Genomic DNA, 12585 nt, shown 5'->3' with positions numbered 1-12585 from the left:
CTACTGGTAAATTATTACTACTGTTATAAGATCATGGTGGGATAAATCATGTGATATTATGGTATCTTCTATATGCTCACCTGAATCAAGGTAATAATGTGGCAAGGATTCAGTATATATATGACAGTTTTAGATGAAAATTTATAGCCAATCTCCATCCCAAACACCAAGCACATTAAGACAAGTAGAGCTCTCTTTCCTCCCCGATCTTCTCTTATAACTTTTGGCACAGGTGGGACATGAATTCTTTTATATCCCCAGTACAAATATAGTAGACCAAATAAACATGCAAGCCCAGTTTCAAAGAATCGATGCTTAAATGTTAAAAAGGCTGCACACTCAGGACCTCCATTCCCTTGTAATCCATGGTCTACGCCTCCATAAGCCCACTCAGCAACACTATCCATTGAAGTTGTCCACATGGTGGCTCCCTGTAACTAATAACAAATACTTAATATGTATTTCATAATAAAAGCATGTCACTAAATGCATATATTCTGAGGTGCATAAACAAGTGTATATCTAATAACTGCTACATTTTTATTCTACACATGCATAAATATCTATGTATGTAACAAAAAAAATACTAATTTCTCTTCCTGTTGAACACATTGTTGAAATAGGTCATTCAATACAATGACACAAACCAATTATTTTAAATAAACCTAACAGTTGAAGTTAAACAGACAATCAAAAGACATTATTTGTTAAACAGAGAAAGATAAATGGTTAGGTGGTGAGAAGAAAATGTTGACTTTTTACATAAAATATTCATATCACCTGCTTAGATCACAAGTTAAGCCTTTGGTTTATAAAACTACCACTTGTCACATGTTTTTACTCATGTTGATGTAAGTATAAAGCTACCAAAACATATACTGTTTTAAATTTTGGTGATCAGTGAAATATAAATTTTATTGTGTATTTCACTGATCACCAAAATTTAAAACAGTATATGTTTTGGTAGCTTTATACTTACATCAACATGATTAAAAATTTTATTGTGTATTTTATTCACCAATTTTGTTTTTAATATTAAAATATAACTAGGTCCTATCAAAATTTGCTCAACATGAATAACAGTGGGTAAAAACATTTTTATTTATCATATATATGGTTACATTCTTTGGTTGTTTGTTTTTTTGCAAGAAAAGGCATAAAACTTTAATATTTAAGATCTTTGTTCCTTGTGTCATTCAGGTTACCAAATATTTTTTTCCAAGACCTAATCTAGAACATTCCACCACCATGTTCATTTTATGGGTCATAGATATAGTCCAAACATTTAGTTTTTATAAAAACAGGTTGATCACCATTAAGTACACATCAAACCAGCTTCCAACTTTGGACACCACAGGTTTCCTATTGAATATACATCTAACACAGCATTGAAATTTAACCTTCAAATTTCCAACTTCTTTACAGCAGTAGTTGGTGGAATTGACTGCATTATCAATGTGTATTATTAATTTTCTTCTTCTCTCTGTGTGTGTTTACTTTTTCACCATCTGTAGCTATTCATTACTGCTTTAATATTCATTTTGGTATGAATGTACTTTCGAATGTTGGTATTTAACTTGATTACCAAAAGTAAGGGTGTCAAATTTTGTACCCAAATTAACCTTTCAAAAACTTGAAAAAAATACACCTTAAACACAAAATGCAATAACAGTTTTATCTTTAACTCTTTCTCCAAGAAAATTTAAGAACAAATATCTATAACTCGAGAAGAAGCTCTTTATATTTTGTTTAACAAATGTTTTTGATCTTTGATAAGAAATAGCTTCTTTTATTCTTAACTCCTGCTAAATATAAGTTGAAGTATGACAAAGTTATTCAATGGAATATTACCATTACATATGTGCATGTGCAAATATCTACACATAGGTGGCACACACTAAAGAACTATAACTATCAATTACTATCACTTGTTTGGAAACTTCATTTTTACACTTGCTTTTGTTGGCGTGTTTTTAATTTTTCAAAACCTTGTACCATTTCACTCCTTTCTTCACTCACTAAATTTGAACTACATGTACCTTAGGTTCACCAGACCTGATAAAGATTTTCCTGTTTATCACTATCACATGCCAACATTTACTTGTTATACTGAAACTTTTTTCCCTTAATTCTTTGAATGAAATTTAATGTTCTACATATAGGTAGCAAATAGGTACAGAAATGAGAATGTTTTTACTGGTGAAACCGTGGTTGTTACTAAATGAAGTATTTATGAAACATACAACTGTCTTTTTGTTTTCAGTTCTGTAATTAAGGAGTTTCAGCGAGTACTGATGGTTTCATATATCAGTTATAAAAAAGGAATGGGTCAGCACACACAAAACATGGAACACACACTGATGAGCCATCATGCTTCAATGCACACAAAATCTGTTTTCTCACAGTTGCAAAGGATGGTAACTAGCTCATTAAAATATATTTTTATGGCTTGAAAACTGTACAAAAACATCACATCTTATGATAGTCATCACAACTATGATGCCTGAATGCCTTTCCATCAGTAATTTCAGACACGAGATCTGCATAAAACTTTTGGGAATCACTTGTCAACCAAAATCTCTCAATATTTTTTGTATTCTGTCTTTTAGGTCACTATTATCTTTTCATCCCCGTGTATTTCAGATTTACAAAGTGAACCTGATTTGCCAAAATGTATTATCAAAGCCTATCACAAAATGGTACTCTAACCAGTGACTCCAGGATTTCACACATTGCGCAAGTTTCTGCAAACCTACTATTTCCATCTTTGAAACAACTTTGACCATGGTAAAAAACTAGTTCTATCTTAATGATAAAACATGAACATGACAACTGGTAGTATTTATTGTATGTTTCAGAATCCTCACAATTCCATTACCAGTAATTTAGAGGTACAAAACAAACAGTATTTGTAATTATGACAAACATATGTACATAATGTGCAAAAAGTTTAAATACACAAATATAAAAAAAGAAAATAAAAATGTGGCACAGACGAAATTGTTAAATTAAGTTTAAATCTAGTGAAGACTTGTATTAGCTAGAGATGGAAGGAGGGTTTTAATGTTTGGCTGTTAAGAGAATTTTAATGCGAGAGAGAGAAATCAAATGTCCTATATTGTGCTGGTAGATAATGGAGTTAGGAAGGTTTGTAACCCTCCTTTTAGTTTTTATAGATGTGCCCACATGTTCACATGCCCACACTTCAATGTGATGTTTGGTTTCATCAACACAAAAGTCTTTTTGGACTCCCTGTATATAAGTAAACAAAATGTGAACAATGAGTAGTTGGAAAATGATGTTTGAAATGGAAAAATGTTTTGAGTCTGAAATTTAGTTTCATAATAACTTTCAGGTTAATTTGGGGATAGTAAATGTCACATAATTTTTAACTGTTTTGTGAGAAGGAAGCTTTGCCTCCTGAAATACGGTAAGCAGGTGTATAAGGAAAGTTTGGGTACAGAGGGTATATCTTACGTGGTTTGACAAACAACAAAAAAAAAAAAGCAAGTTATTTTATCCAAGAAATGCTTAGGGTAGCCATATTGAAACAATGTTTTGCATGAAAGTAATTTCCTTATGAAGGAAAATAGGATGAAGTAAGTTTGTAGGCTCTACTTAGTACACAGAGAATAAGACTGTTTGAAAGAGAAGGGTACAAAACTGTCAAAGGAAGTGAAAAGGCCAGTAAGTGTCATGATTAACAAGAATGTACTGAAATAAATGAGTTATTTGCCTCAATTTAATAAGTGAACTGTACAGAGGGGTATTGTGAACTAAAACAGTCAAGAAAGCATCAGATATAATCAGTATGGCCAAAAATAAAGAAAATATCATCAACATACCTTCTATAGAGAATAGGCTTGAAGCTTAAAGCACAGCTGTCAGTTGAGTTCTGTTTGTGATGACAGAGAAAAATGTTGACAGGCAGAGGATCCAGTGGGGAACCCAGGTCAATGACAACTATCTGCTTATAAAGAATGTTGTTAAAGAGGAAAAGAAAGTCTTTAGAAGAGAGTTCAAGCATAGATTTCAAAGCAGATTTAGAATGTCCATTAACAAAAATGTTTTAGAAAAGAGGTCGGACAGTGCATTATTAATGGTTTTATCCCGGGAAATATTGATAAAAAAAATATATTGAAGTTAGCCATCGCATTATTTTTAAAGAGGGTGGAACTGACTGGTTTTTCAGGAAAATTTGGAGTCAGGCATAAATTTATTCATAATAAGAGGTTTCAAGAAGAGTACAAGGAATTTAACTACATTATAACTGTGAGTGGCTAGGGCAGAAATTATAAGTTGGAGAATGGTGTCTGGTTTGTGAAATTTCAGTACACCATCTAATATTCCAGGTTGAAAGTCTGGGGGAGGGCTATATATTATTGTAAATACAATGAGAAATATTTTTTTCATTTAGGTTTTTAAGAATTTCCCAAGTTTTCCCTTCAAGTTATAAATTATGGGTTAATGGTTCCTTGTTTATAAGTATGTACTTGTGATTACTAAAAATGTCAAGCACTTTATTAACATAGTTTTATTTTGTTAAGGATATCAATTCCATTTCCTTCATCTGGTAAGGTAATGAACATATTTTTGTTTCTGGAGAGTTTTTTGACAGCTACCAGTTCTCCAGATTTCAGATTTGAGGATATTTGTTATGTGTTATGATTACACAAGGTAGAGGGTGGTATGTTGTTTAACTTACCATTAAATAGTTTTCTTACTTGTTCAGAAGTATTGTTGAAAAAATAAAGATTTTATATTCCAGAACAAAGATTCCCAGGAATAGAGGTTGTTGATGTAACTATGTTTGGAAAAGGGTATTTAGAAGTGAAATCCTTTGCCCAGAGCAGTTTTTAAATAGTCACTTAACTGATGTTGCTGTAGTTACAAGATGAGTTGGTAAGAGAAAATCTTTCTGTAAGTTATGTTGTTAGAAATAATTCTTGATTTAACATTTTCTTTGTATCTAGTAATCTTCTCATTATTTCATAAGGTTCATAAGGTGGTTGAAGTCCAACCATGAAGTGAAGTTAAAAGATGAATTCAGCTTAGATGAGAGATAGTTGTATCAGTGTTTTCAACCAGGTTCTTCATCAAGTAAGCCCTTTTAACAAGTACAGTATGCTAAACAGCTTTGCAAGTTTCTATTATGAAATTTAAACTGAAAAAACTTCAGAGTTAATGCCAAGGTTTTCACATTCTATTAAAATCTGGATGTCAAGACTTATATTTAACTATACCATCTGTGACAGATCTTCATTTTCTTCTCATATATTTGTATATTTAAATCATTTACTCCTCATGTGTATACTTCTGTCATAATTACAAAATTACAAATATTGTTTGTTTTCTACCTCTAGAATATCAACGATGGAATTGTGAGGATTCTGAAATTTTAATAAATGCTTTCTACCATCACATTCGTGTTCTGTTTTAACATTAAGCTGAAGGAGTGCACAGTATAACTATGAAGGGGCAAACGGTTCCTTGTCAAAATGCTATGCTATAGAAGTTGCACAAAAATATAATCAATATTGCAGTTCATTTCACTATTTACTTCTAATGCTTCACATTATTTTAAAGAAAATATCTGGTCAAAAACAAAATCATTCAATATGATATAACATGTACCCCACACCAAAAGTGGATGGTATAAAAGTTACAAATTCAAAGGTTAAAATGTTTTCAATATATTTACCATACTTTATCATCTCACTTTATTATTTGTCATTCAAGAATTGTTTTGTACTAGATCATAATTCTTTTGTTACTAATAACTGCTGCAATATGTTTCATTTTACATATTTACTACAATTACATATATCACGTTTATCAAGTTTGTTATTAATAGTAACTCAAGTAGCTTTTGTACTACTATTTTCTTAAATTTAGATTTCTTTTCTTGGAATTTATCTTTTTCCCCTCCCAAAGAACCTAAATTAGTTATACCCAGAGACAAGTATTTGGATTCAACATGTACTAAGAACAATGTTCTCTTCCTTCACAGTACACAAAATAATATATAAAACACATATTTACAATTTGTGACTTTCTTTTCATAAGTTGTTTTCATAAATCTCGCCTTCATAAATTCCAGTTTATTATGGTATTTTTTTTATTTCTGGACTTTAGTTATTCTACAAATAAATTATATACAATGGCAATATTCATTAAATTCTGGAAACCTGTGTCTACAGTGCAGGTGTCAGTTCACTTTACAGTTTAAAATATGTAATCACATACAATATGTAGATTGGTTGGTTTATTTGGTGCTTTATGGCACAAAACAGTTAAAATTAAAGTAAATTAAGTAAAGTTCATAAAAGAAAATTAAGGTAATACAAAACAATGTTAAAAAAAACATAAATAGCATGAAACCAATGTTTACATGTAGTCTACAACATTAAGAAAAAAACTACAGATGGTTGGTTGACTTAGTGTTGACTCAGTAAAAAGTTAAAATTAAAGTAAAATTAGGAAATTTATAAAAGAAAATTAAGGTAATCTAAAAGAAAGTTAAAAGAAAAGCATAAAATCTATGTTTACATCTAGTCTACAGCATTAAGAGAAAAACTACAGTAATACATGTTGTAGATGACTTTCTGTAGCATTACTATAATTATCATAACTCGCCAGGAAGACTAACAGGTAAGTACAAAAACCACCCTCAGACACCTAAAGTTGGCATTTCCAGTCCTGGTTATGAGTTATTTTGTGTTATGGCCATTTTTAAAAAGTAAAGTAATAAACGTTTTGAAAGACTTGTAGCAAACTTTTAATAATAACTTACCAGGATGACTAACGGGTAGTTCAAACAGCAGTGTTATTAACCTGAAGTTGGCCTTTCCAGTTCTGGTTTTGAGTATTTTGACATTATAGCCATTTTCTAATTTCAAATCAAACTAGAAGGGCCGTGATTCTTAAAAGGGAATCGCATTAAAAAAAATCCAATGTATGAAATAAAAAACTTAAATAGCATTAAAAAGATTAATGGCCTTTTAAAAACTAAAACAATTTCCCAGGTGGACAGTGTCACCATCACCAATAACACTGTCTAACTTATGGACAAACCTCAGACAGAACATGTTCAAAATGGTGATGTCATTGAGTCATAACGATGGCAAGAAAGTAAAATGCGACTTATTGTGACCTGAGTGTTACACAGACTACACATTGGTGCATCAATTCCAGATAAAAGAAAATGATGTTAAAAAACTGTGACTAATGCATAGTCTAGTTAGAACAACTTCCTCTTTCTGATACTTTAGGAAACAAGACAGCCAAAGTATAATATAGGGTTTTATTTGGAAAGGCTAGTTTTCACGTTGCTCACTCCAAGTTGACTGCCAGTTGGCATGGAGCCAAGCCTTGAATACAGGACCATATTCCATGTATGAAACAGACACAGTATCCAGAAAAAACTGGATAGAAGTAGATGTTAAAGATAAATGGGCCAGTCAGTTTTGAATATCAGCAAGAACAGGGTCTTAACTAACATGAAGCAATTCCAGGGCCAGTAGAGAACTAAGCGAGTCAGTATAAATAGTGCAGTTTGAGTACTGCTTAGCTTCAATGTAATCTGGGACAAGAGAAATGACATACAGATCAGCAGTGAACACAGAAGCTGTAGAGGGGATTCTGCACACAACCACCAAACCACAACAAACCATGGCAGAGCCCCCACAGTCACCTAATTCAGCCATCTGTACAAATAGAAATGGAAGGATGGTTCGAAAGATGTTAATCAAATAACAGATGGTATTTCCAAATGAGAGTGTCTGCTTTTCTCAGATGACTTAAATATAAGTCACATTTGGCAACTGCAATAAGCCATGGTGGGATGGAGGGGCATAGATTTTTTACACCAGATGGGGGGGGATGATTTTTGCAACCACTTATGTGGACTGTTCAATTTGCAAATTGGTAATCTCTGATTACGTGAACCTGAAAGCTGTAAACATGCAGTCACAGAGTAATCTTGTTGCTGCGATACTTCAAGGTTTCCATGTAGGTTTGTATAAGTGAGGTGTTGTGAACAGTTTTCAAAATGTTAATAGAATAAAGACAAATGTGTCACAAATTAACTGCCACATGAATTTATTCCTGCACACTGCACAGTATAAAAGATGACCATTAATACCTGACAAGGTTACGAATAACTTTAATTGCATGAATTACATTTTAAAATATTAATAAAATTAGTAATTACCCTTGATAAGTTTATATCTACTGAAAAACTGTTCATGTTGTTTGACATATATAATTAAAATGTCTTTGTGAACTCTTGAAAATTACACATCAATACAATGTAGCACATAATTATTCATACTTTTCATTGAAGTAAGATTCATTTAGTCCTCTAGTCTACATGTTCACAAACGTAGACCTCCTTTGTGATGATCTGTTTATGAATTCTTTCATAAAATTTTCTATATTTATTTTGTCAACCTCATCTTTGTGAGTGTGACAAACTGCCACGTGGTTGAGGCGGCACTGAGACATAGTTGACCTTAACCACATCTTCAACTGTCTTAATGCAGAAAAGCTATGTTCACATTTGCAGCTGGATACTGGACATACAAGCAAAATTTTCATGAGAAGAAACACTTCACTATAACACCTGCTGGCTTGTTTCATGCATTTTACAGTATGCATCCGTCGCACCTTTCAGAAATACTGCTTTTGTTGTTCCTTTGAACATGGACAACTGAAACTTGAGCCGTTGTGCAGAGATTTCTGGATAGAAGTTTATAACTGAGTTGTCAATCTTGCCAGGTGTGATCATGTTCTCAAGTGCCAGATATTGCCTCAAGTCATTGTTGTCTGCATTGAATCTAGTGGTTAGATGTTCTATGACTGTATCCACAAATTCAAAATATTAGCTTCTGTAGTAATCTCTAGCTGATGCAGAATGGTGTGCTGAGCCATCACCTGTGATCTTTATGAAGGGGGGGGGGGGGGGTCTGCGAATGCATGGTAGTTCAATAGGCACCAGATCTAGGGAAGTTACCTTTTTTCTCAGCTTCATCAAATATCTTGTTGTAATTTTCCTCTGTTCGCAATACCTGCAACTGCTCAACTGTCACTGCAGATGCTTCAATCATGCCTGATACTGTCACTGATTTTGCTTGGAATGCACGGTTTAGTTCCTCTAATGCAGCTAATGGATGCTGAGCCATCAACAATACCGAAAACTGTCTTTCCTTTGTTAAATCTGTCCAGCAGACCTCACGCTTTCACTGCTACATCTGATTTTTCATTTGCTAATTCAGACAAAGAATCAACAATGTCACTGTAGTGATCATTAGCACATGTAACTGCAGACAAGTGGAACAACCAGCATGTTGGACACAGTAGACAGATGTATTTAACTGAACCATTGTGGCTGTCTGACGTTACAATATTTTCAAAAATTGTCTTGTACTTGCCTGACCTCTGAAGCTAGACACCAAGTTCATGTACCAACTGGATAGAATCTCGAACACATTCACAAGCTTCAACTGCATGTTGCATTATTAAATTAGCCTTGTGTGCTCTGCAGTGAAAAAACAAAGCTGACAGTTGCTTCTCTTTTATTTTTGCCTGGCATCAGCTGTACACACCACGTGTTAGTGGCTCCATCATAAGTTTGTGCTCTTAATCCTGACAGTGGTAAATTGAGTCTAGTCAGCACATCAAGTATAGTCAAGGATATTGTTTCACCAGTTGTATTGGAAACACTGTACAAACCAAGAAATGTCTCATGGACGTCAAGGTTCTCATCCACGTATCATACACATATTGCTTCCCATTTGGCACCTGTAACATCTTGAGTGCCATCAACAATTAATGCAAAGATTTTACTTTGCTGCACTTGAGTACTATGTTCCTTAGTATCTGAAGGCTGAACATCTCCATTATTTCATTCTGTGCCTGGGGTGATGTGAATGTGGTTTTCTTTGAGAAGTAGGCCGTCAACTCAGGATCTTCCTCTTCCAGGAGCTTCATAAACTGCAGGAATTTCCCCTCCATATCAGTTTGTCCATGTAATGCTACATCCTGATGCAGTAAGAAATATAAACTTCTGGATATTTTGGCTAGACTTCTTTTGCATTTTTCCTGCTGCTTCTTTTTTTCCCATCATGTAACTGGACAGTCACTGGTGTTACATCAAGTGAACCTTCTGGAGATATAGCAAATCTGTGCTGAGAGGAGAATTGGCATTTGTTGAATTTCTGTTTTGCCTTTTTCCAGTTGCAAAAACCGGTGGATATGAAGGTATACTCCACTGGCCTCTCCAACTTCCCTGTAAAAAGGCCTTGGCACAATGAAAGCATACGACTTTTTGAGTCTGATTGTCGAAGTGCAGCCATGGGAACTCATCAAACCACTTGCTCTGGAAGTTGATATTTTGAGAATTTGCTTTCTGTCGTGGAATTAGTAGTGCATCTGGATGATATGGCTTTCCACACTGTATCTGTGGAGTGTCAGATTTTTCATTACTGTACAAACTTGTTTCACAACTATCTGGTGGTTCATGATGTGCAATAGTTGCACAAGCATTTTCAGACTCGTCCTCTGATGAACATTGTATTTCCTCTGTATGGCAAGTTTCTATTCCTTTGCTTGAGGTTGTTGGATTGTCTGCATCTGCGTTGTCCCTTGCAGTACTAGTAACCGGCTTGTAGAACTGTCTAATATCGGAAAGTTTCAGACGATGCTTGTCATAATTGGAATCTGTTTCCCAGATGACTCAACAGGCTAAAATATAGTCTTTATTGAAAAACTGTAATGTACAACGAATGAAGATAGAACAGAATTGAAGTAGGACTGAACTGTACAATATATTTAAGTCGAAAGTGCGAACCTCACAGTGACTTACGAGCCGACTGACTGCCTGAACATCGCTGGGACAATAATGTGTTAGTTACAATATAAGTAATTGCAAGTTTCTCACAAAATACACTCTTCAAAAAAAGAAACGCAAAAGGGAAATTTTTTTTATTTTAAAGAGAAATATACGTAATAACGTTACAAGCTCAGAGTATGTGATGTTGCACATGTTAAGGCACTGATTGTCAGACCAAAATGACATTAAAAGTTGTGCATTTTGAAAACGGAGGAAAACATTGGATATTTTCCCAAAATGCATTCATGTCCCATAAATTTGTTTGAGAGATCTGCATGTTCTGCAGGTGCAACATGTGCAAAATCCCTATAAAAGTGACGGGTTCTCGGTTTCCATAGCTCAGTGTTAAGCCACCGACACGCAATACAGTTACGCCAAGACTGACTGAAGCACAACGCAACAACGTCATTGGTCGCTTGGAAGCAGGCGAATCTCGATCAGATGTTGCCAGAACTGTGAATATCCACCCAAGCACCATCACAAGGCTATGGAATCGTCACCAACAACATGGATCAACTCGTGACCATCCATGATCTGGCAGACCTCGTGTGACCACGCCCGCACAAGATTGCAACATCCGGTTACGTCACCTTCGGGATAGGACCATCACTGCGACGTCTACTGCCTCAACCATACAAGGGCTGCGTAGGATTTCCGATTAGACCGTACACAACCGTCAACGAGATTCTTAGGCCCCATGTGCAACCCATCATGATGAACGTCAATGACTTTTTTCAACATGACAATGCCCGTCCTCACATAGCCCAACTCACCACTGTCTTCTTGAGACACCACAACATCAACATTCTTCCCTGGCCCTCCAGATTACCAGATTTAAACCCCATCGAACATCTTTAGGACGAGTTGGACTGACGTGTACGACGGCGACAACCTCAACCACAGACTCTACCTCAGCTTGCAGCAGCTTTGCAGGCTGAGTGGACAGCCATTCCACAGGATGTGATTTGTCATCTCATCGCTTCCATGGGCAGGAGATGCCAAGCAGTTATTGATGCTCATGGGGGCATACTCGTTATTGACTTTGAGTGACGTTAAACTTCACCTAGTGAGCGTGGACTTCGCCTTTGCAGACTTTGGATGTTTGAATGTGCAAAGTTTCACACATGTCATACAGAACTACCCGGAATAAGCTTGTTAACAATATGTCTCAAATTTTGCCTTTTGCGTTATTTTTTTGAAGAGTATACTTAAACCATCACAAATATATTATATTCCTGTTAACACTCATCAATAGGCAAACATGTTGTGATATAATGTCTATAAGCACGTTTATTAAACAAAAACTAACAATACAATTCGAGTAGAGGCTTCAGGACGTTGAAATCTCTCCTTTTGTGTCCTAATTATACAAGAAAATACAATATTTTTACTAACTATGATAAGAGAATATATTGTTCTTTTACCATAAAGCACCAGCACTTTATTAGAAGGCAGTGATAATCTCAAATTTCATGGATCAATGAGGAACACAAACACAGGTCTAATAAGCCCTGTTGTAAAATCGAGGCACAGACTAAAGGGAGAAGAGGGGGTGATGTAGAGCGCATCTGGATCTGAGCTGCGTGAACCTGTCATTAAGTGTACACTAAATGGTCAGCAGCTTCAGCAGCTAAGGAGAGTAAGGCGTTCGACAATAAAACCGGCTAGACATGCATAAGAACAAATGGCATAAG

General features: G+C 34.9%; 1 protein-coding gene across 7 annotated transcripts in view; it reads right to left on the bottom strand.

Annotated features, from left to right (window-relative positions):
* The window catches only part of LOC143232338 (transmembrane protein 164), a 58596-nt gene that overhangs the window by 28220 nt on the left and 17791 nt on the right, over positions 1–12585 (bottom strand). For 4 of the 7 annotated variants that reach the window (XM_076467637.1, XM_076467638.1, XM_076467642.1 and 1 more), the window contains exon 2: positions 81–437. In XM_076467637.1, coding sequence (XP_076323752.1) covers positions 81–422 — 342 coding nt within the window. In that variant the 5' untranslated portion in view covers positions 423–437. Of the gene's footprint in view, positions 1–80; positions 438–3845; positions 3971–12585 lie in introns of all 7 variants that reach the window. The other 3 variants (XM_076467639.1, XM_076467640.1, XM_076467641.1) reach the window with 3 other exon arrangements.

The sequence above is a fragment of the Tachypleus tridentatus genome, chromosome 11 (assembly GCF_004210375.1).
Source record: "Tachypleus tridentatus isolate NWPU-2018 chromosome 11, ASM421037v1, whole genome shotgun sequence".
Classification (NCBI taxonomy): domain Eukaryota; kingdom Metazoa; phylum Arthropoda; class Merostomata; order Xiphosura; family Limulidae; genus Tachypleus; species Tachypleus tridentatus.
This window is presented reverse-complemented; position numbering and strand designations above follow the sequence as displayed.